The sequence below is a fragment of the Panthera leo genome, chromosome B2, assembly GCF_018350215.1.
Source record: "Panthera leo isolate Ple1 chromosome B2, P.leo_Ple1_pat1.1, whole genome shotgun sequence".
NCBI lineage: Eukaryota > Metazoa > Chordata > Mammalia > Carnivora > Felidae > Panthera > Panthera leo.
Window position 1 is genome coordinate 104,184,176 of NC_056683.1, and position 25,580 is coordinate 104,209,755.

The 25,580-nt window shown below is 41.0% G+C and overlaps 1 protein-coding gene across 3 annotated transcripts in view; it reads left to right on the forward strand.

Annotated features, from left to right (window-relative positions):
* Nucleotides 1-25,580, forward strand: part of DSE (dermatan sulfate epimerase) — a 79,534-nt gene that overhangs the window by 773 nt on the left and 53,181 nt on the right. The window contains exon 1 of one of the 3 annotated variants that reach the window (XM_042939660.1): nt 8-215. The exons of 1 other annotated variant lie outside the window; for it this stretch is intronic. Coding sequence is in view for 1 of the 2 variants with exons in the window: in XM_042939659.1 (XP_042795593.1) it covers nt 20,096-20,129 (34 nt within the window). In the remaining variant the exon portion in view is untranslated. Of the gene's footprint in view, nt 1-7; nt 216-20,001; nt 20,130-25,580 lie in introns of those variants that run through there. One more of the 3 variants, XM_042939659.1, reaches the window with a different exon arrangement.

The following is a 25,580-nucleotide window of genomic DNA, read 5'->3' on the forward strand; positions in this document are numbered from 1 at the left end:
CCACCCGCCCGCTCGGCTCGCAGTAGCGCCGCCCGAGGCTGAAGCGGCGCATCCCGTGGCGCGGCGCCCACCGGCACCCCAGGCGCTGCGGGCGCGCTGAGGGCTCGGCTCAGAGGGCGCCGGGGGGCCCGGGCGCCGTGGTGTGAGGGGGCCGCGGAGCCGGGGCCGAGGCTGGGGAGGCGACGCCCGGGAGGACGAAGCCGCGGCGGGGAGCGGTAAGCGGAGGGGCGGCGGCGGTCGCCGTTCTGGGCCCCGCGCGGCTCATCTTTCTTCCGGGGTCTCGGGCGGGTCGTAGGGTGCCGGCGGGAGGCGGAAAGCCACGTCCCCTGCCCCGCGCGGAGCGGCGCGGGCTGCGCGCCCGGGCCCTGCGCGGCTGGGCTGCTGGAGGGCGCGCGAGGCGTGGAGCCGGCGCCGTGGGCTTCCCGCGTCCGGGCAGCTCTTAGCCCCTTCCCAGCCCTTGAGCGCCCAGCGCAGAGTCGGCGCACGGTGAGGACCCCGAGATCGCTTTCGGTGCCTCGGCGCCGCGATTGCCCGGCCAGCCCACGGGGCTCCAGCTTCTTCGGCCAGCTGGGTGGCACAGCCTCGCGCCCTGCTTTCCCTGCGTGCCCTGCTAGTTGGGGAGGGGTTGGTGATTGTCGTGTGTGCGGACCCCGGCGCGGGTAGCCTCTCTGTGCGGCTGTGGAAGCCCGGGGAGCCTGTCCCGAGCGCCCCCCGCCCCCCCCCCCCCCAGATGCTGGATTCCAGCGCCGCTTGGCTCCCCCGAACCGGGAGAAATTGTGGGTAAACCTCACTCGCAGGCAGCTCCTGGTGGTGGTGGTGGTGGTGGGACGCCTGACTCACAGGCTGGGAAGCTCTGTAAGCAATGCCACATGGGCTCGAGATCTGTCGCGGCTGGAATCCGAGCTAAGTTTGTGACCCGAGAACTTTCTCGTTTTCATCGCTCATTTGAGGCAGCAGCCTCCGCTTAGGCTGGCCGGCTGGCATTAAAGGTTGAAACCAAATCCACTGCTTAAAAGCAGAAGGTGAGCCTACTTTACCTGGAATTCCTTAGGTCAGGAAGTGACACTTTTAATTTCTAGGGATCTTCGTGTAATGAAGTTCTTAAATTTGTTGTTGTTAGTCATGGCTAAGTTAATGATACATTAAATTTGAGAATGGACGTTCTCACTTAGAATTTTGACAGCATTTAATTTTTCGGAAGTCCTCTTCATTTTTTTTTTTTTTTAAATGTCTTAGTAAGTGATAACCTCTGAAATGCTATATGTGCAATATTTGGTAGAATGTTCAGACAGTACTCCCAAAATGGGATCACAAAAATGCAATGCTCATGAAAGAATAAAATACAGGATTATCTGACCATTTGTCTGTCATGTGTTAACTTTTTTCTTTCAAGTTCACCATACAGGCACAAGTCCTTTTATGAAGTGTGTAGGTTAGATGTGTTTTAGTATAAATGGAGAAAAGATGAAATTTAATGCCTCCAGCATCTAGTGACCCCTTTGTGTGAGTACAGCAAAAAGTGCAAGACACTGCTGGTAATTGAGGGGATATATAGAGTTGTATAAGAAACTGCCCTAATCCTCCTGAAGCTTCCAACGTGGGAAGGGAGAAAACATAAATAAAAAGCATCTGAGAGTTTGAGCTTGGGAAGTTTCATTGTCCATTGATGGGCATTTCATGTCAGTATCAGTTTCATCAATTTTTGGTTAATTAAATAAAAACAGTGGCCTGCAAAGTACATTTTTACATTCAGATTAATAACTATTGATAGTACAGTCATCAAATAAAAGGGAGTTCTCCAAAAAAAAAAAAAAAAAGGAATTTGGACAAAAAGGGAAATTTGCAACAAACACAGTATAGGCCTTTGCCACCCTGAGGATTATTAGGATTTTGCTGGTTCTGCTGGGTGAAAGCTGTTTAATGTTCCTCCCTCTGAGGTTAGGGGCCTAGTGTGGGCAGACACCTGGTGAGAAGTCAGCTGGGTTGGCCACATGAGGTCAGGACCATTATAGTGACTAACATTTATGTGAGCAACTACTTTAGTATTTATAAAATTAGTCCACAGATTAGCAAATACAGGTTTTCAATGAGATTTGTGGTCTGGCTACTCAGTATCTTGCAGTGCTGCCTGGAGGGGACATGGTGGTCATCCATGAAGTTCTTAACTTTACAGATGTCCTTCCTCCTCCAGTACTTGTTTTTGTTTGTCTGTCATTTATTTTAATTAGAGAATGAGAGAGAGAGAGAGAGAGAGTGTGTGTGTGTATGCTTGCCCTTGAGTGAAGGAGAGGAAGAATCCCAAGCAGGCACCACATTCAGCACTGAGCCTGATGTGGGTCTTGATCCCATGACCCTGGGATCATGACCTGAGCCAAAATCAAGAGTCAGACACTCAGCTAACTGAGCCACCGAGGCACCCTCCCCTGCTGTGCTTTTTTTTTTTAAAGATTATTTAATTTCTGAAAAAGTGTTTTGTATCATAGGTGAAAATGCATTCTGCAATTACATAATAAAATATTTATATATATCTTAATGTACTCTTTAGTGGATTATTTTGGTATTTATTTGTACTGCTTTGGATCACACTGTGTTGTGTGAATGATATTACATTATTCCCATTCAGTATTACAATTACAGCAATGATTGGAAAGGAATAAAGGATAAAATATTTAAATTTGCATTTCAGTATATCAGTAATCAATGTTTTCAAAGGGGGTAAAGAACTAGTAAAAGACTAGCATTTCATCATTGCAGCATATATGAAGTATTACTTAACCATTAGCATGTTTGAGTCTAAAATATAATTGGTATTCTTACTCTTTTTCAACCCTTCCTCCCCAGTGAAACAGAGAAATACTGTTATTGTCCTGGGATGTGTTTGTGGCAGGTCTCTGAGGAGGTGAAGAACATCATCATGGTGGATATTGGTATTTCATGTACTGAAAGGGGCTGGACCTTTACTATTCTGAAGGATTGGGTAGGGCACGTGATGAGGTTCGATGGGCATCAGCCTTCTGAAGGAGTGTGTGCAAACAGAGGACAGAACAGTTCTTGTTACTGATGCCTTAGGGTTTTCTCATCTTGGAATTACATTATCTTCCCCTAACTGGGGGTCACCAAATTACCAGCAGATGTTTGGATGACACAATAAAATTCTCTAAACCTAGAATCAGTGCCCAACACAGCAATTAGGCAAGTGTAGAAGCCCAGAGTACCATAAAGAGAAATTATTTCCCCCATGCAATTCATTTGGTGAGTTAGTAGTGGCAGAATAGGAAATAGAGATTAAAAATCCCAGATTCCTGAGGCACTGATCCATGCGTCCATTTGGTGACAGCAATAATTGGAAATGGATGAATTTCAAAAAGTCTTGCCAACTCTAATGCCCAATTCTAAGAGGAAATTCCCTTTTAAAAATTAAACTCTGCATTAAGTGGATAATATCTTTAATTGAAGTAATTGTTCTTTGAAGAAAATCTGTTACCGAATAAACTCAGTCCCATATTCTGGCCCATCTAAACTTAGTGTTTAGGAACTTCTGGTCTCGTATAGAAGATTGGTTTGGTTAGCTTGCAGTGGAGAAGTGTTACAGAAAAGATTCAAACTAGTGGAATATATTAGGTCAAGAGGGGCCATTAGGATTAATAAATTCTTGCTTACAAATTCATATGTGTGTAGACAATTGAAGGAACGGAAGACTCCCTGATAGATCATATGGCTATACTAATACTTGCATTTAAAAATCGCTTAGTACTTTAAAATTTTTTTCAAATCTTATATGTTCATATTTTAGCGTAGTGGAAATGGGGAGTGATATAGAGCAGGTGTCTTATCCTCATTTTAGGGGTGTGGAAATGGAAGTACTGTGAGGGTAAGAGACTTGTCAATCATTTTACAAGTAATTAGTGGTCTACCTTAAATATGAGAGGAAACTATGTTGCGCATTTAATTCTGCTTTGCTCCTTTATGACTCCAAGTGCATGTTATTAAAGACTCTTACATTTCATTTTCCTACAGATCTAGTTTATTATCTCCTTTACTACTCACTACTGTCCAGGGACTGTCAGCTCCTGTCAAATGCTTATGCGCTTTCCAGACTTCTGTACACTGGCTTTTTACAGATCCCCTTCCTACAGCTCCCTCCACTTCCACTCTGGGCTTTGTAAGGATTCCATTGTGGGAATGGAATTCTCTTCTAATTCTCGAATTCCTGCAGAGCCCTAGGCTCACCGCTCAGTCCTCATTAGCTGACTTCAGGTCTTTGGGTGCTTTACCCATGGCGTGGCTTGCTCCTGCCTCTCAAGGCAAGCTCCAGCCTGTTGAGGGTGTGGAATCCAGATCCTCTTTCAGACGCCCAGAAGAGTATAAACCTGCAGGAGGCAGAGTGTTCGCAGAGCCTGGTGGAGATCACAAAGGAGAAAAGGGAATGATTTTAATCTGGCAAGAGAAGAAAAGAGAGTTGAAGCCATCTGTTTATTTCTTGAATAAAATAGTTTGTTCAGTTCTTAATTCAGAATAACACTGTGAGTTTTAATGTGTGTTAAGATTACCACTGGATTTCCTTCTAGTTGTTTCAACTCCTTTGAGAGATTCTGTAAGCATGAACTTGGTGTCATCAAATGTTAGTAAACAATTCCTGAAAGAACAGAATTTGCCTCTTCAGTAATATGTAGAACTATAAACATACTGATAATAAGTGTAGTTTGTTTGACATTTTATATTTGGGAATGGTTATAACCATCAGGTAAGTATGGTCCTGTTTTTAAAAAATAGAAGGCATATATACAGTTAATTAACATATACATGACGTATCCACTGTAGGTTATTTGTGTCCATCTGCTTTGTACTAGACAGGGTCAGAGAGAGTTTGCAACTGAACGTATATGTCTGCATGCCAAAAAAATTTTTTTTTAAGTTTATTATTTCTTTTGAAAGAAAGAAAGAGAGAGAGAACCAGTAGGGGAGGGGCAGAGAGCGATGGAGGGGACAGAGGATCTGAAGCAGGCTCCGTGCTGACAGCAGAGAGCCTGATGTGGAGCTCAAACCCATGAACTGTGAGATCATGACCTGAGCAGACATCAGACTGAGCCACCCAGGTGCCCCCCAACCCCACCAAAGTTTTTTCATATTATTTAAGGAATTAATAGTGCCTCTCTTTCCCCCAGTTAATGTGAAAAAAGTAGCAAGATAAACCTAGTAGGATTCCCTGTGTGTGTTTAAAATGGTACACATTGCTCTTTTAATAGAAATTGAATAGGTCCGCAATCAGTTAAATTGCTGTCATTGAAATCTTTCTATTTGAAATATTCATTGCATACGCAGATGGCTTAGCGTTGTAAATTTGTATTTGTTGATTAAATCAATGCTTCTGCATTTTTCTCATGTGTAACAAACTTAGCTACTAAGCAAAAGGCACTTAATGCATGCAGATGTTATACCACAACAAAGTTGAATCAGCATTTCATAACTCTTAAAAGGAATTTGTAAAGGAAATGGGCTTACCAAGCTTGTGGGTCTATAATATTTTTATTGATGAAGTACACAGGCCATATACTGGCTTTACTGTTGGGAGTCTAATGGCTATTGCAAGAAAAATGGGGGTATTTGTTAGCAATTCATGAAGTGGGAGGTAAAAACATTAGGTTGGTTATATAAATTTTAGTGTAAAACATAGTAATCTCCAGATTATGTTGTGAATCTAGCAGGAATTACTGATTTACAAAAGTAACAGACTACAGATTGACACTTTGATTTAGGATACTCCCTTAGGCGCCTGGCTGGCTCAGTCGGTAGAGAGTGTGACTTCTGATCTGAGGGCTGTGAGTTCAAGCCCCACGTTGGATGTGGAGCTTCCTTAAATTAAATTTTAAAAAATTAGGGTACTCCCTTAGATTGAAGTATGGAAAGGGTTATTGCATTGCTAAAGTTAGCTTGCATCCAGAAAGTTGCGTCAGTGGCAAGAAACTCAAGAATTGCATGATAAAAATCACCAAGTACTTTAAAAGTGTCCCCTGCCAAGGTACACTCAGCACCCTGACACAACCGGTAGAGCAGTAGTGAAGACAGCCTGGCTGCGGGACAATACTGCTTACCTTCTTCACAGTTCTGACTGTAATTCTTTCTTCTTGAACAGCACTTTTATTGTTAGAGTCTACTGAGAATAGACTGTAAGTAATGGATTTCTAGAATTCCACAAATTCTAGTGAAGAACTTTTCTTGGGGCCTTTGCTGTTTAATGATATCATTCCAGGAGGTACAAAAGGGGCCAGACTCACCAACCATGCAGCCTGGGGGCCAGCTGCATTTTGGAATCACCTGCAGTGTTTACACTTCTCCCTGGGGGGGAATGGGCCTGGCCGGAAGGAAAAAGTAGCCTGAAAGGGAATGTTGAACAGCTGTTTTCCATCTTCCCTGAAGAAAAAATAGAGGAAATCGACTTACAGCAAGCATCAAGAGGGATTTATGCTAAATACAGGGAAGTTTTTCTGAATGTTTTAACCTTTAGAATGGCTTTCTGAAGGAGGCCTTTGAGTTTTTCTGTGTTTAGAAAGATTTAAGTGAGGCTGTCCTGGAGGGATATTAGCTTTTGTCTTCTCAGGTTCTAAATTTATGAGTTTGGCTCATCTGGATATGAAAATCATAGGAATTAAAAAGGATTTAAGTATAGGAATATAGAAGAAATGGTCAGTTTTTGTGTTTGAAACACAAGTTGCCTTCATAGTTTCTACTTAGCATTTTTGTTTGTTAGAACAAAGTATTTGCTCACTGGCTAAATGTTGATCATGTGTAAGAGTCCCGCAGCCTTTTTCAGGTACACATTATAATATCTGAAAATTCCTCTTCTCTCTGCTTAATCTGTTCTCCCCCAAACAGGTCAGTTTTCCCCACACTTCTTTTTTAATCTAGAAAACCTTAAAAGATTTTGGCATCAGACTCTAGTATTCCATTTGGGATTTTCAGTAATATCTTTTCTGTTTTTCTGCTCCATTTTTTATAGTATAACTAGACTGTCAGTAGTGGCCACAGGAACATATGGGGCATTCATCAGTTATTTGGTCAAAATACAGAGGTTGCCTATGTCAGAAAGAGTCTGGAAACTTTTCTCATTTACCAGACTTCTTATTACAGTATTTATGGTTAAAAATAATAATGGTATTTATAAAAACAGAATGTGAACTTCATTTTTCTTTAGGAAGATAGAATCTCCAAGAGAATTGATTCTGTGGTGTCAGGCCGGTGGTTCTGTTTTTTCTCGATATTAAAATTAGTACTTAAGATGTAATTATCTTAAAAGCAGGTTCATTTGGATGCAACGTTAGGTGTTGGAAAAAGCACTCTCAGCCATTATTGGGTCACTGGGCAAGAAGTGAAGCCCAGCAAAGTCAGTGTCTTAGGCAATTGGAATTAAGTGTTTCAACTTACTTTTACAGCCCATGGTTTTAAAGCAGTTTTGAAATGTTTTCACCATGACCCTTTTCGAAGAAAACTCTGATTCTTGGAAGCACTGAAAAACCTGCAGAGTTATCTTAGGTGCAAGTGTCTTTTTGCTGGCCCCTTTGGTGGTAAGGTTAATTTCTTCTCTCCCTCCTTTATCTTTACTTTTAAGTCTTCCACAAGTTAGAGCCTATTGATTCTACTGAGAAACCCCGTAGAAGTAGAGAGCAAAATAAGAATCAATCTGTTGCTTTTATGCAATACTCCCAATTTGTCCTTTCTTAAACATTAGTGTGAAATTTAGGGGTGCCTGGGTGGCTTAGTCAGTTAAGTGTCCTACTTCGCCTCAGGTCATGATCTCACGTTGGTTGAGTTTGAGCCCCGTGTTCGGTTCTGTGCTGACAGCTCAGAGCCTGGAGCCTGCTTCAGAATCTGTGTCTCCCCTCTCTCTCTCTGCCCCTCCCCCGCTGGCACTCTGTCTGTCTGTCTCTCTCTCTCTCAAAAATAAATAAACATTAAAAAATGTTTTTAAACACTGGTGTGAAATTTTAAGCACCTCTGTTTCCTCTGAGAAAATCAGCATTGTTCAGATTGGATTCATCACATGTTAATAACCATGTGCTATGTTTGAGTTCTAGGATTTTCACCGTTAACATTTTTAGACTTACTGTGACTTGTATAGAATTATTCCATATAAGATTCAAATTAACTAATAGTATTTTGAGTATCTGCTGTAGGAACGTGGGAACTTTACAAATTCAATTTCACTTCTACTTGTTGGATTTCATCTTCCAAGTTTCAGGTTAAGTTTGTCCACTCAGTATCTCTTTCTTGGGGAAGCAATGTGTATAGTATTTATACTACTAAATTGCCATAAAATGATAAATCCTGTGCCTAAAGAAGCTGAATTGAGCTGGCAGCATCAGGGTGGTTATATAACAGATCCTTCTTTGTGTGCCTACACCGTTTTTTTTTGTTGGCGAAGCCACTGAAGTTTGGTTCAGTGATTGCAAGTTTTAGAAGAGATAAGTCTGTGTTACTTGGGAATGAATGCTTTGATATATAACTTCTTCCAGTGTACTTTTGAACCTGGAGAGTTAGATGAAAGAGCATTATACTTTAGCGATAGAAATACTGAAAGGGTTTAGTCATTCAGCAAGTATTTGCCAGGTACTTCTGTGTTTGAAGGGACGTCTGTGTGGAGGCAAAGAGGGGAAACATACAAAATAAATATGACATGGGTTTCCAGCCTTGGGGAGCTATAAAATCTGGTTGGAGAAGGATAATCAAGTATGAAACTTTATGAGAACAACTAAGTGCTGAAAGGGCCGAATGGATGCAGTAGAATTGCAGGAAGGAGAGAGCTGTAGGATTACACGGGCAGAGAATACGCATCTAGGAGCAGAGAATGAATTGGGCCTCAGGGGACTTTATGCCAAAAAGGGGAAGGGAGAAAGCATCATAAACAGGGCAGCTGAACCACAGCACTGGAAGAGGAGTCAGCAGAGAAAGGGAGTGGCTGAGAAAGGAGAAGGTTGGGGAGAATATGGGAGAAGCGTGGGAGTTCACTTCTCCTATAACATTCTCTTTCCTTTCTTCATTCTGCACCTACTCTTTCATTGTTTTCCACAAGTACTTCTTGAAGGTCGTATTGCATGTAGTCAGTGGTACATGACACTATAGGAAAGGACCAATTAGTACTAAATGCATACATTAGTAAACACATATAAAGCTATAGACATTTTTATTGACACCTTTTTAGGTCCAATTCAGGTACCCCCTTCTCAGTACATCCTTCTTTCTCCACCCTAGCCAGATGTGCTAACTTCTCTAAATCTCAGTAGTAGTTTGTCATTCTCTTGCATACATCCTCCTTTTTATTTTAGTGGTGTGTGTAAAAATTTTATTTCTTTTGCCATCTTCTAAGATGGTGTAAGCATCTTCTTGGCTGGCATTATTTCTGATTTCTCAAAGAATATTGAACAATGCAGGTATGAGGCCACAGGGGAGACCACTTATGGATGGAGTTGCCAGGGAAGGCTTCATCAAGAACCTTGTGTTCTTTGAAAAAGAAAAGAGGTCGGGTGTGGAGCAGCACAGAGGGGGAGCCCCATGAAAGAGAGTGATAGTGGGAATAAAGAACAAAATGTGAGTTGTACTCAAGGAAGAGCAGGTAAGTGTGAAGAGAGAATTTGTATAGGGAAGAAATGAGTGATAAAATGAAGGTAGGTAAGTGTTAGGTTATGGAAGCTCTTGCATGAGAAATTTGTTTGTTTTGTTGTTGGAATAGAGGCTCTTGAGTAGGAAAGTGGTATAATGGTGATTCTTTAATTTATAAGGAATTTTGTAGTTTACAAAGATGCTTGTTTTGTAGGTAGTATGGTCAGACTGTGGGTTTCTCTCTCAGCTCCTTCGCTTTCTATGTGACCTTGGGTAACGTACTCAACCACCTATGCCTCAGTTTCCTCATCTGTAAAAAGAGGATGATATTAGTATCTACATTATGGGCTGTGGTGAGATTAAATGAGTTAAGCCATGTGAAATACTTAACATGGTTCCTGGCATTTGGTAAGCGCTATATATATTTATTGTTTATAGCAGCCTCTGGTTCAGATATAAGAAATACGACCTCTACTTTAGAGATGAGAGAATTGTGGGGCTAGGACTGTATGTTAGTTTGGTAGAGGTGCTGTAACAAAGTGCTTCTGAGTGGCTTTCACAACAGAAATTTATCGTCTCACAATTCTAGAGGCTAGAAGTCCAGAATCAAGGTGTTGATCCGTTTGGTTCCTGCGAAGGCCATGGAAGAGCCTCTCTATTCCACGGCTTTCTGCTAGCTTCTGGTGGTTCCTGTCAATCTTTGGTGTTCCTAGACTTGGCAATACTTCACTCCTATCTCTACCTTCATCGTCATGTGGCATTCTCCCTGTGTGTCTCTCTGTCTCCAAATTTCCTATTTTTTTAAAAATACCAGTCATATTGCATTAGGAGCCCATTCTACTCCAGTATGACCTTATCTTAATTGTATCTGCAACAACCCTGTTTCCAAATAAGGTCACATTCTGAGGTACTGGGGATTAGGACTTTTACTTAGTGAACGTTTAGAAGACATGGTTCAACTCATAACAGATTCCAAGTCAGATCTTTTGAGTCTACCATACGGTGACCATGGTGTGCCAAAAGGATTGTGGGAAAGGGGAAGAATCTGTAGGTCTATATGAGAAACAACAGGCTTTCATTGACTCTTCTGTCTCCTCTTTGCCTTAGACCTGCACCATTCCCTGAATAGTCACAGTGATGCACATGTCACAAAGAGCCTTGGGATATCAATATGTCCCTGTCTTCTGAAAGGATCTTTTGCATTTCTTTCTTCTTCTCAGCATGGCAGTCTCTGTGACTTCTTTGCATTTGGGGATTAGAGATAAATTTAGGGACATTATACTTGCACTAGATAATTTCAGTCTTCCCTATAAATTTGAAAGATATATCACTGTCCCAAAGTATAGGTGATAAAGGAAGAAGTGAATACTTTTGGAAAGGGGCAAAAATCCACAGTATCAACAGCAAGGATTTTACTAAAGAGTCGACTGGAGATGAGTGAGTGGGTAGATATGCAGAAGTAAGATAGAAGTTGATGCCTCAGGTTTATAGTTGGGATTGAGGTAGAATGAACACCTGGTCCCCCTCCCCTGCCTCATTTAACTCAGGAATTGCCTGACAAGTGGTCATCTAGCCTCCACATTCATTTAGGACTAGACCTGAGAAGAAAGTTTACAAAATGAGATTAGTACAAAAGGAGTTTTCTCCAGCATCCAGCTCAACGAAGAGAATGCCATCAGGTTTGACCAAAAGAAACAGCTAGGTGGGACCTGGCTGTGAGCAAGATTGGGTGAAATGGTTGGGCAGATATGAGAGGCATATGCGTAGATTAGGAGATGTGGAGAATGGGGCCAGATTCCCAGATGCTAAAGATAGTATGAAATGTAGACAGTCAAGTCAACTGTATATTCACCAAGATATCCAGTTAAGCATGCATGACCTTGGACGTACAGACACAAACGTTAAATATCTGGCCATATTATAGGCTCTGACTTGGGGTATTTCTGGCAGGACACTTTTTTTTTTTGGCCTGTGGATCAGTGGCCAGTGCTTATTCTTTTCTGCCCAGTTATCAGAGTCTCCAGCAGTTTAGTAAAGCTTTTCTTTTCCTTAAAGATTGTTTCCTAGCAGTAACACTTTATATATCTATAGAAACTCACCATAATAAGATATTTAGCACAAAATAACAGGAGTGGTATAAGTGTACAAGAAATAATAATTCATTAGAAAGCATCTTTATTCTTTTAAATTCTCCAGATAAAAGAAACGTCAGCAGTATAGGAAATTTTTTTTATTTGTAAATAGCACTAATAAAGCCCTTAGACCAAACCATTAAATAATAATAATAATAATCTTTGGGAATATAGTTAAAAGGAGGGACATGAAGGGAATCACTCTAAATTTCAAAACAGAACAACCTCAGTGAAAGTCTTAGCACCAAGACAACTAGCCAGTGGAAGGAGAGGCCTGCCCGGTCTGGGCAGGAGTGGATGGGAAAAGTGGTGGAATGTCTAACCCCATGTAAAATGGGCTGAAAGTTTTGAGGTGGCGTTTAGAAAAAGGCTCTGAGAAAAACCCATGCAAACCATCCATGGACTGTTGGGAAACCAAATGATATCCTCTGGGTGAGGAGTGAGATCTGAGGTGGGCCAGGCACCTTAACAAGGACGTGGCAAGACTTAGGGGCACAGCAGTACCTCTCACTTATAGTGTGAGCTTTGTGCTCAAGGGAGGGTTGAGAAGGCAGCAGCTATGGTGCCAGCTGTCAGTAAACCGTGATCATTGCCCTGCGTAACCTTGAAAGGGTCAAGGTTGTAGTACATTTTACCTCCAAAGGGTTTGTCTTGGTACACAAAGAATTTTATCACTTCTCTATATGTAGTTATGTTTGTATAGTTATATGATTATATACATAATTATCCCTCAGTTTTTAAAGGTTTACATCTTGACACGTTAGTTCAGTAAATTCAGTAAATGATCTTTGCATGTTTCTTAAGAGCTGGGCACTCTTCTAGGTGTTAGGGATATAGCAGGAAGCAAAGTGATCCCCTGGAGCTTAATTCTAGAGGGAGGAGCTAGGCACATAAAAGAAATAAGTAAATTATATGGTAGATTAGAAGATTATTAGTGCTATAAAGAAAAAATAAAACCCGGAAGGGAGTTAGGGGATGGTGATGATTGACTTAAATAAAATGAACACGGCGAACCTCACTGAGAAGGTGACATTGAACAAAAACTTAAAGGAGGTGAGAGAGCAAGCCATGTAGATATCTGGGGGTAGCGTTCTAAGCAGAAAGAACAAGCACACAGATGCTGAGGAGGGAGCGTGTTCCATGTGTACCAGAAGAGCAAGGATGCCACATGGCTAGAATGGGGAAAGAGAGAAAGAGCTGTAGGTTGTGAAGGCAGAGAGGCAATGGGGCCAGGCCATGTTGTATCTTGAGAGCAATTGTAAGCACTTTGGTTCTTACTCTGAATGATGGGGAAGCCGTTGGAGGGTTTTAAATGGAGCAGTGACATAATCTGAATTGTGATCGAACAAGGATGGCTCTGGCTCCTGTGTTAAGAATGGCCATTGGGAGGTAAGGGTGAAGTCAGGCAGACTAGTTTGGAAGCTTTTGCAGTGATTCAGGCAAGACATGGTGTGGCTTAGGCATTATGGCAGTGGCGAAAGTGTCTGGATTCTAGGTATATTTTGAGGATGGAGTCAACAAAATTGGCTGATGGTTTAAACATAGAGACAGAGTAGGTAAGGGAAGGAGCGGGAGTTTGGGCCTGAATTGCTGGCAGGATTGGTTGCCAATAACTGAGATGGGCAAGTCCTGAGAAGACAGTGCCTGCATCTTTGGGTTAATTACATGTATGTATCATTGTTTCACAGACCAAGTCTGTGGTATTCTGAGTTTTGATTATGATTCATGAGAGGACATTTGGAAAGTACTCAGGGATTTTGGTGCCAAAGAACTATGATCTGTGAGACAAAAATGAGAATCAAAAAAAGTACATATAAAAATGGTTGAGAATGTGAAAGGCAGTAAAAAGAAAAAATTAAATTTTGTCATTGGTGAGTATTTGAAGGTTGGAAAAATTGAAGAGTGCTTGAATATAAGTAAGGAATGAAAAAGAACTTTAAATATAGCGAGAAAAACATCACTCTGCAGTATATACTCAGTAGACATATTCATGAATGTATATACGTATCCAGTAAATGAAATTTTAATTTTGATTATGCTGGAATTATGGATTTGATGCCAGCAAATTACTTTCCCATGGAATTCTTTTAAGCTTTTTGCCTAACTTCTGTGTATTTCGTTTTTTGTTGTTTTTTTTTTTTTTTAATATTTTTAAATATTTATTTTGGAGAGAGAGAGACAGACAGTGTGAACAGGGTAGGGCCTGAGAGAGTGGGAGACAGAATCCAAAGCGGGCTCCAGGCTCTGAGCTATTAGCACAGAGCCTGATGCGGGGTTCGAACTCACGAACCGCAAGATCATGACCTGAACCGAAGTCCGATGTTCAACTGACTGAGCCACCCAGGCGCCCCTGTGTATTTCTTTTTTTAGATACTACCTAAAGCTTTCAGGCGGTCTGTAAGTACAACACTGTATATTCTGCTGTGTCCTGTGCTTCAACTGCAACATCCTTGGACAGAGACAGAATCATTTTCCTGGGGAGAAAAAATCAGCAAAAGTTGAGTGAAAAAGAAGATTTGGTGAAGAGTATCACCACATTTTCTAATGGGGCAAAGTGTGTGGCAAGACTTTCATGATTCTAATGGGAATTTAGATGATAGGACTAAAAAGAAGGTTGGGTGGGGGCTTCCCGCTGACCACCATTGGGCCCAGTGATCCACTAGAAAGTACTCACAAGAAGCTGTTTTAATCATGAATATGGTTTAACAAAGCCAAAGATACAGATTAAAATCAGCAAAGGGACATGGTACATGGGGCAAAGTCCAGGAGACACCAGGCACAGGCTTCCAGGTGTCCTCTCTCAGTGGAGTTGTACTCTGGCAACAGTATGGGACAACAGGTGCAAAGTGTTGCCAGCCAGGGAAGCTCACCCCAGCTTGGGGTCCAGTCATGTAGACGTGCAGCACCGGCTTGGCTGACTTCGGCTCTTCAGACTCTAGCCCCTCAGAGCAAAGATAGGAGTTTGTCATAAGTCACATTGTTAGTACAAACCATCTGGTCATGCTGGTACTAGATGGCCTGAGGCCTCAGGTATACAAAGGCTTTTTATCAGGCAAAATATTACAAAGGCTCAGAGCTCATCTCCTATGAGCCAGACAAGGGCCAATCCTGAAGACAGGCCTTTCTTAGAAATTTTGTAGGGTTTGAGCAACAGGCCTATTGAGTTAACCCATTCCTGCATAGTGTGGTAGGGCTTTGAACATGGTATTAGTGTTTCTTAGAGTCATTATCATTAGAGGGTAAACCTCTAGGACCTGATCTTGGAGGAGAATGATATAAGGACATACCCAAAATATACAGTCTTAGCTAAATTCATAAATGAGTGAAACTAAGTAGATTACACATGAGAGGTTAAATGTGTTTTGTGGTACTTAGCCTGAGAATCTATAATTGATGTCATGACTCATTCCACAGAAGTTTGCAGATACAGAAGTTTACTAGAAGAATGAACCTGCAGGTACATGTGGTATTGACTAAGATCAGGGAAGAGGTGGAAAGGAAGAAGGTAGCCCTGAAGTTAATGTCGAGGCAGAGGAATTGGTTCATTCAACTCTGGAGAAGTTCCATGAACTGCTGTCTGCAAGCTGGAGCCGAGGAAGGCTGGTTGTGCAACCCCAGTCCAGGGACAGGAGAAGGCTGATGGCCCAGCTCAGGCAGGCGGGCAGACAAGAGAGCAGGAGAGCGAGTGTGCACACGAATGAGAATGAATTCTCCCTTCCTCTACCTTTTTGTTCGGTTCAGACCCTCAGTGGATTGACCGAGGCTCAGCCACATCAAAGAGAACAGTCTCGTTTACTTGGTCTACTCAAATGCTAACTTTTGTGGAAACCCCATCACAGACGATCCAGAAATGGCCAGTCAAGTTGACATATAAAATTAACCATCACAAATGGTAAGAAAGGAAGTCACATACCTAAAAATCAAAGGGGAGCGTTGGTCACAGAATTAAAGGTAGTTTTATCCACAAATTCAAGGAATTACATTATCAACTGAAAGTTAATGCATATTGCCATTTAAGGGAAGTAGAAAATGTATTTCAATCAAACATCAGATTTTTGAAGTTGTATTTAGGTTTAGAAGTGATTCTTTTCATCTTTTAAATTTCATCAAGACTGGGGTTTCTATGTTTAGGGTGTTTTTCTGACTGTAAACACATGTGTCATTATGGTATATCTGTAAGCTTTATCTCTCTATATAAATATTGGTTGATGAAGAAATTGTGTTAGATTTGAAGATTTCTTTTCTTCTCAGATGTGTTCAGTTACTTGGAATATGTCGCCTAAAAATTGTAAATGTGCAGTTGAGCAGGAAGGAGAAACCTCTTGGCTTCACATACTTTATGTTTGTCAAAATATTTTGATATTTTTAGGCTCCTGATGACTCTGCAAGATTCTGAACACACAATGCATTGTACCTATTTTAAAAATAACATTCTTCGTGTGTTAGTTCTGTGAGCGTTTCCTCCTGCTGTCATGGCCCCCTTGCTCTCTCTCAGTTGGACTGACCTTGGCAGTCTCATCGATAAGAAGATGATGACTGCTAGCACTTACAGAACACCTCCTAAATCCTAGACACCCTTTTAATGTTTTAAGTAAATCAGCTACTTAAAGGTCACAGAAACCCTATGGGGAAGGTATTATCCAGTTTACAGAAGAGAAAACAGGGGCATAGCTAGGGCTGTGGTGGTGCTGGGATTCATTCAGACCTTGGAAGTCTGGTTCCAACTTGTGCCCACAGCCACCAATCATGTTCTTTCCTTTTTTTTTTTGAGAGAGAGAGAGAGAAGGTGCAAGTGAGCGAAAGCCAGATTGAGAGAGAGAGAGAAAGAGAATATACCAGGAGGGCAGAAAGAGAGAGGGAGGAGGAGAGAGAGAGTAGTGGGGCTCACCTGAAACGGGGCTCAAGCTCACCCTAAGCAGGGCTCGAGCACACCCGGTGTGGGACTTGAACTCACGAACTGTGAGATCATCATCTGAGCCAGTCAAATGCTTAATGACTGAGCCACCCAGGTGCTCAGCCACTAATCATGTTCTGAGGTGAATGGTGATGGACAAGTATTTTGGGGGAACTCTTACCAGAAAGTGGTAAATGCTTTATAGGTGTTATTTAATCTCCCAACTGTTATATGACACAAATACTATTTTTATCTTCATTTGAAATAAGGGACTAGGTTTTTAGATAGTTATAGTTGACTTGTCCAGAGTCACAGAGCAGTAAACCAAGGCCACTCTGATACCCCTCTTAGCCACCTCACCAGTCTGCCGTCATCAATCTATGGCAAGAAGAAAAATTGTATTTTAGTTTTCATGAGTATTTATGGTTTAGTTTAATTGTTATTTGAAGCTATAAGCAGTTGCATTCAGCCATGGGCTTCGGTATCTTTATCTTCCTTTCTATGCTTTATATTTTTAGCTAGTAATGCCAGAAGAGTGTTTTCATGGTTAAAGCTGTTGCTGGGAAGGCCATAGGTGGTTTTTCATACCCTTCCAGGAAAGCTTTGATTACTTACTGTTGAGAAAAATTTTGGAAAAAAAAAAGATTTTTAATTTTCTTTTTGGACCAGGTATAGTCAATAATCAGTTAAATAAATTATGTTGGACTAAGGGAGAATTCTATTCATCTTTATTGTCAGAGTAATATAAGCTCTGAAGTTAAAAAAACACAACTCAGAAACATCATTTTCTTAGATTTTTATCCTATAGTTATTAAGTGAAGAGCATAGTTTTTCTTGTTTACATTTTTTTGGTTTGTTTTTTGTTTTTTGGTTTTTTTTTTGGAAAGAGAGAGTATGTGAGCAGCGGGGAGAGGGGCAGAGGAGGGAGAGAGAATCTTTTTTTAATGTTTATTTTTGAGAGAGAGAGAGAGCACAAGCAGGGGAGGGACAGTGAGAGAGGGGGACAGAGGATCTGAAGTGGGGTCTGCACTGACAACAGTGAGCCTGATGCAGGGCTTGAACTCACAGCTCAACCGACTGAGCCACGTAGGTGCCCTGAAAGAGAGAGAATGTTAAGCAGACTCCACACTCAGTGCAGAGCCTGGTGTGGGGATTGATCCCACAACGCGGGAATCGTGACCCCAACCCAAATCAAGAGTCAGTGACTCAACCAACTGAGCCACCTGGGCACCCGTCTTGTTTAGTTTTTACCCCATGCCTAGGATGGTTCTTTGATTTAATAGCTGCTCAATACATAACTGAGTTAATTAATTAATGTTTACAAGTAATTCTCAGCCCCTACATGGATATTCCAGTTGTGGAAAAAAGTGCATTGGAAAACTTCATGTTCATAAGTTACTACTTCTTAAAAGTTTTGGAATACCAAAAAGAAATACAGTTAATTATACTCAGCATTATATTATTCTGAAAATAGTATCAGAGTAAAAAGTTCTGAAAATACTGTAGGACATGGCATTCCAATACCATCATTAAAATCAATCAAGGGGTGTCTGGGTAGCTCAGTTGGTTAAGTGTCCAACTTGGGCTCAGGTCATGATCTCATGGTTCATGAGTTCAAGCCCTGCGTTGGGCTCTGTGCTGACAGCTCAGAGCCTGGAGCCTGCTTCGGATTCTGTGTCTCCCTCTCTCTCTGCCCCTCTTCTGCTCGCTCTCTCTCTCTCTCTCTCTCAAAATTAAATGAACGTTAAAAAAAATTTTTTTAAAGAAAATCAAAATTGTAATGAAGAGGTACCAATTAGAAGATGTCCAGTTGTTAGACTGCTAGATAAACTACAACTGACTTATAGCTTAGAAAGTAGAACCATTTGGGGACTCCTGGCTGGCTCAGTCAGAGGAGCATGCAACTCTTGGTCTCAGGGTCATGAGTTTGAGCCCCACAATGGATGCAGAGATTACTTAAATAAGTACAACTTTTAAAAAAGTATAACCATTTCATTTCCTCTTTGTAAGCAAAATTAGCTACTTTAGTGTTCTCCCAAGTGATTTGTAGATCCTCCACCACACCTCTACCCTGCTTTCACTTTGCCTCCGTGAAAGTACAGATTTTACTTTCTTTCTATTTTCTGTAAGACAGCCATGCTCTCAAAAGCTGGATCTGACTTAGTCACTTACTTATTTAGGTAATACCTTCATTTATTTGTTTTTTAAAGTAAGCTCTATGCCCATCATGGGGCTTGAACTCACAACTCTGAGATCGAGAGTCACGTACTCTACCGACTGAGCCAGCCAGGTGCCCCGAAAGCTGGATCTTAATGGTTCTTAGTTTTGTAGTAAGGTGCACCAGGCAGACAGAACTCTACTGCTAAATGATGCCTTCAGTTTGAGAACCACTAAATTACTTACTCAAGTAGCCCTCTGGTGAATGGGATCTGGAGCCTTCATTTTAAACATAATTTCGGTTAACCATTCTCACAGAAGAAAGTTATAGTTATCATTGTTGGCCTAAGAAAGAAGTGAGGTCCAGATTATATTGTGAGGAAATGTGTTATCTTCACAAACACTTTCCTGGGGACAGTGTTGGACTGCACAGAGCTGCACTTAACTTACAAACCTAACTTCAAGTTCCTCCAGTGTTGAGCATGAAGGTGATGTGTGCCATGATTATACATGGTGTGGTTTTGCTGTGTGGGTTCAGGGTTGTAATTACTCCCTCAGTAGTGCGTGTAAATTCTTAGGGGTTCCATATGCTGTAATTTCATATCGTGGATTTTTGTTTAGAAATGACTTTTTGGGGAGATATATTTCATTTCATCCTAAATAAGGAAAACAATAAGCCCTCAGTAAAAGGAACTTTCAATTTGATTAAGAGCCCTTGGTTTTTAAATTTTTCTTTTTTGGCTGAGTCTATAGGCTTTACACATCAGGGAGTATAATTTTAGGGAATGATTGTATAGTACCAAAACCATATGTTTTCTTAGGATTTGATGTATGTAAGAATAATGTTAGATTTATTTCACTACAGAAATTTATGAAGGACATATAAGGTTTTATTTTGATATTGAGGTAAAATTATTTTTCAAAAAATTATCCAAATTATGCATTTAATAAAAATTGAAATAGACAAGTAAGGAGAACCTTAAAAATATGTACATTCCGTTAGTTAAAAAATCCATGGAAACAGTGGAGTAGTGTGTGTGAGACCACAGCAAGTTGTTTCTCAAATACTTGGAAATAGGTTTCTCTGAGAGTTAAATCCCAAAATAGATCAGAGAGGGAAATGTGCGGCTCTGTTACAATACGTTAGTGCTCTCAGGGCATCAGAGTTGCCTAAAACCCAATTAGAGGCCTAAAAATGAGGGAACTTGGTTTTCAGTGGAAGAACACACGAGAAAGAATTGCTGACTTCTACAGTGTCTATACATTTTCCAAGGAAGAGTGTTCTGTTGTCTGGTCAGCAGGACTGCTTTAGCCCTTCATGGATATGGGCACATCCAGTTCTACTGTGGGAGGTATTTGTCCTAATCACGTAACTAACTGACTGCTGGGCCCATCCATTGGCTTGAGCAAACTGGAGCCAGTACTCTTGAGCTGAGCTTGATGGGCTTGGTGGCAGGAGCTGTGGGACATGTATATTTTGCTCTTCTTTCCTAAATGATTCAATTAAAAACTTTTTGTTCTTAATGATATCCCAAGGGCATCTGTGATATATGCTGACAACACAGCATCCTTTCAAGCAAATTATGCTCCTGACTGGTTGAGTTACCCCAATCCCAGGGCCTCTCCCCCAGCAATTATCTAATAATTTTACTCCTTGTGTACATTTCTGATGAAGTCAGAAAATATCTCCCAATCTGACTGATGGTTGTATTTCTTATGAATGAATGCACTGATATCCTGGGAGAGAAGGGTTTTAGTTTTATTATCATCAGATAGCACATCCCAGGATGATCAGCTGGAATACTGATGACATTGCCTGAGCCAACAGCAGACCCTTGAGGTTAGGGTCTTATCAACTCAGGCAGTGGCAACAGATGTCTCCCAAGTACTCACGCATCCCTTCAGTCATATAAATTTGTTACTAGGAAACACTCCCCAGCCAGAGATTTTCTTTTCTAGTCCCTGTTATATACTGGCCCTTTTGAAAGAATACAGTAAGAAGCAGTCACCTTTTATACACCAAGAATTACAGACCTTGGGAGGCAGTCAAACTCAGATAATCATTTATTTAATCATTATTCTTTTCTTTGAGGGCCAAACCCCTGCCCAGTACTTAAAAATCTCAAGGGTTATATTCATTTTTTTCCAGTGAGTATTGAGCGAGCTAATGAAATATGTGTTAGAGTCGGGAGCATTGTGTTTGAGTTTCAGCTAAGTTTCTAACAAGCGCTCGACCTTGCTCAGTCAGTTAATATCTGTGATTCTCCTTCTTTTGCTCCTTTTTCTTTCAAAAAAACTTTTATGGATGGATTAATATAACCTTGCATGCCCCAAACTTCTTCCCTTTTATTAAAAATATTTATAGAGCTCTGGGGTGCCTGGTGGCTCAGTCGGTTAAGCGTCTGACTTCGGCTCAGGTCATGATCTCAGTTCCCGGGTTCGAGACCTGTGTCAGGCTCTGTGCTGACAGCTCAGAGCCTGGAGCCTGTTTCAGATTATGTCTCCTTGTCTCTCTCCCCACCCTCAAAAATAAATAAACATTAGAAAAATTATTTATAGAGCCCTTCCTTCATGTCAGGTTCTATGTGAAGTGCATCACATAATATTTAATCACTCTGTGAAGTTGGGATCATTGATGGATGAGAGAATGGAGACTTTGAGAGCAGGAGTCAGTTGATCAAAACTAGCAGACAGCAGAGCAGGGGTTTATACTCATGTCTGCCCAGCTCCAGGCCCGGTGTTAATCATAATGTAAGAGTGGTTTTAATCCATCTTAATTTGGGACATGTTTTACTTTCTACAGGGTAATCCCAGTCTTCAGTCCTTATACTTTCTACATTTTCTGAAGCCAAGGAAATTGAAAGACCTTTTGTATCATCATGTGTTTCATTTATAAACTGTCCCAGACCATTTGGAAACCTTCATTTTTGAAACTCGATGTTACTAGTCTAGTTTCTAGTTCTTTTTCTTCTCAGCATATTCTTTCTGTGCTTGCTTTGTGTAAGGATGGCAAAAATGGAACTTTTAATGTCACTGAATATTGTTAAAAATTTCATTAAAGAAAAGAATGTTGGCTTAGCATTTAAGAGATTGGGTTCTAGTTTTGCCTGTAAGATACTGTTAGAGTATCAGTAGACACCAACTCTAAATACTGTTTGTAATATTAAGTTATCATAAAGTAAAAGATCAAATGTGTGAAAAGCATTTTACACAAAATTTCTCTGTGTGTCAGTAACCATAACAGTTGCAGTGGATTGTTGGAACCAGGATTAAAGCAAAATAATTTTAGGCTTATTGTTGCTTTGTGAGGACCTACTTAAAATAATTAGAATTCAGGCATCTTCTTAGACACCTGTTGTGTTATTTGGCTTGGCCTAAGCATAATGTCAAACTTTAGACTGCTACTGATATAAGCAGGGTGGAGATGATTAAATTGCTGTCTCAATTATCTGGTAGTGACAGGTTAATTCTTAAATGACTACAGTATATTATAGTCATTGATTAGGTCAAAATTTAGGAATGTTTTGCTTTCCGAGCTGTGTTGAGTGAGACAAAAGAATGGGAAGAAAAGCTGGATAAGGAAAGTTAGTGTGTTATAGGAGAAGAGAAAGACTTTTAGGGGAAATGAGGCTCAGGAGAGTCATTCAGAATTATCCTGAGAATTGGAACTATGGGTAAACTGAAATATTAGCGGCACCTGCTAAGGGTTGCTCGTGATTTTGCCGTATTGAAAATGCTATGCTCTGAGCTGGGCCAAATGCAGCCTGAAGATTGAAGGGAGTTGACAGTGCTCTGCTGTGTCTGCAACACACTGAACTGGGGGGAGAATGGCTTGAGAGATCATCCACAGACCTCTGAAAGTATAGACTTGTCCAGCGTGTGTCTGTGTGTGAATGAGTGTGTGTGTGTGTGTGTGTGTGTGCGTGCGTGCATGTGCGTGCATGCGTGTGTGTGTGTGTGTGTGTGTGCTCTGAGCTGTCAGCCCACAGCCCAACACGGGGCTCGAATTCAGGAACTGTGAGATCATGACCTGAGCCAAAGTCGGATGCATAACATACTGAGCGCCCTAGATGCCCCCGAGTTGTCCATTCTGGTAAACTCAGTGGCCATTGTTTTACTCAGCATTTCAACATCTTCCAGTAGTCATTCAGCTATCACCTTCAACAATTTTTGCCTTATCTATTTACTTTTTTTTAATATAAACTTTTAAACTTAAATTTGTTGTAAATAGGAATTTTATATCTGCTGTTAAAACTTCAGGTTAGATGTACTAGTTATAGTTTTTCCTAACATACATTGAAATAAGTTGGCATAAAACCTGTCCATCTGTGGTCTACCTAAAATTATCTTCAGAAATGCTCCTTTCATGTTATTCCAACTCTTCACAGAGTGGTACACAGAATGCTGAAGGTAGAAGTTTAAATATATATATATTAAAATAATTTTTAATACGTATTTATTTTTGAGAGAGAGAGAGAAGAGAGACAGAGAACACAAGTCGGGGAAGGGGCAGAGAGAGTGAGGAGACACAGAATCTGAAGCAGGCTCCAGGCTCCAAGCTGTCAATGCAGAGCCTGATGAGGGGCTCGAACCCACGAATTGTGAGATCATGACGTGAGCTAAGGTCAGAGCTTAACCACCTGAGCCACCCAAGTGCCCCCCAGAAGGTAGAAGTTTAAAGAGGAAACCCAAAGACTAGAAATAGGGGCTTTTCAATGGAATTTTCTAGACAGACTTAAGATGGTAGACGTCTCCTTTTAGGTTATCAGCCTCAGTAGTTTGGGTTAGGCTTTAATTAGGTTTAATTTCTTTCTTTTTTATCTTTCTTTCAAAATTATTTTTAGGCTGCAGGAGTTTCTAGGCCTTGTAAATAGTTTGTTTCCTCTATAAGTTTCCTAGCAGAATTTTTTTCTGAAAAATTCTAAACTTGCTTTGGCTTCAAATAAGGGGGAATAAGGTTTCTCCTTTCTCATTTTTAGTGATGATATCTACTCTGCCAGTCCTAAGCCCAAGGGTTAATTCAGTTCAGCCAGCATCAGGAGCTGCCTTTTCCTCGTCAAGTACAGTGTTAAGCCCTGTGATACAAAGAGGAAGCTATGGTCCCACCTTCTGTGAGGCACAGCATATAAACCGCCAGAATAGTTCCATGTGATACAAGGATGTGCCAAATACAGAAGAAATGAACTCTTTGGATAGGTCAACAAAGGCCTTAATCACCGGGAGAGCTGCGAAGGCTGGGTGGTTGAGTGCAATGTAATAAGAAGGCAACATAGTCTGTGACACGATGAACGCTGTGGTCCTTTCTTTTCAGGCAGTCTTTGTGATTGTTCTGTGGAATTTCTGTGGGTTCTGCATTGGTCCACATGGTATTCCAACAAGAATTAATGTCTTAAATGTGTGGTAGGTAGCTCACAGCCTTTCTGCCCTCATACCCGCATGTGAATTTGAAGCAATAACTAGGGAACTTTCAATAACAGTTGGCATGTTGAGATGGCATCATTCCCAAAACAACATCTTAATGAGGTTCTGTGCTTCAGGAGCAACTCTTCTTGTTTAAATACACTTAGCCATGACCTACGTAACTGGACGCAATGTGGCAGAAGTGCCTGGGATCACATCATGAGTCCTACATTGTAAGGGATCCTCTGGAGCGCCCCACTACCTCAGTAACTCTGGACCTGGGTAGGAGGATAGTATGGATAACAGGAGGAGGAAGAGAATAAAACCAATCTGCCTGTAGCTACGTTTAGGGAATGTTGGTGTAGGATCTAAGACAAATTCTAGTCTCCCAGTGGGTTCTTAGCCATCCCTCCAAAATCCAGCACCTCACAAACACCTAGAACGTGAGCTACACATTCAAAAATGAGTAGTTGAGAGAAGATCTTCAATTAAGCATCAAAGGAAAAACTCCTAATCCATCTTCACACTGGGTGCCTAAAACCTTCACAGTGTTAATTGCATTGGTAACTGCATCCAGCCTTAGACTTTGGGGGATTTAACATACGCAGGCTCTTGTTTTAATTGTTTGCACGGATATTCAATGAAAAAGAGCAAAAAATAAGCCTCGGAGTGGAGGTGGGGGCAGTGGGGACTAAGCATGACTTCAGACCCAGCCATGTCTCTGTGTTGCCAGAGACCACACCCCTCCTCAGACATAACCACAGAGGACTATTTCTTTTGGCCAGGCCTCTGACCTTGAAGGGTCTAGCCAGCCGCCGTGAAGCTTTGGGTGCTAGACATAATATGAGTAGATTCCAAGAGTTATTTCTATTTTATATATTTTATTTAGCATGGCTATACCAATTTTTTTTTAATTCATCACAAGTTCTACTCTTGAAATGCATCTAAAATGCTTTGCAAAATTGCTGCCATTGAATTTCATACATATAGTCTAAAACACATTCAGAAATATAAAGAATATTAGAATTAATGGCAGCGTCCATAAGTGATGTCATATTGCCTTTTTCTTGGAGATACAGCAAGTTGAGAATGTGGATTGATCTCCAATGTGTGTTAAATCTTTAGTTTTCTTTCTTGTGAATTTGATGAGGCAGTTTTTCCTTGGAAAAATAGTTTGTGTTCAGCTGGGGAGGTTGATTTTTCTCCATCAGTTTCTCTCTTTAATAATTGAAAACTACTGTTCATTATTTACATAAAACTGTCTTTTTCTGGTCTGCTTTCTATAACCTTTCCCCTCTAAAGAATTTTAAGAATTCCCTGACTTTCCTCTGGGGGATTTTATGCCTGCTTTATCCCAGATGTAGGACATAGACTAGGCTGAGGTTTTCTTTTTTCTTTTCTCT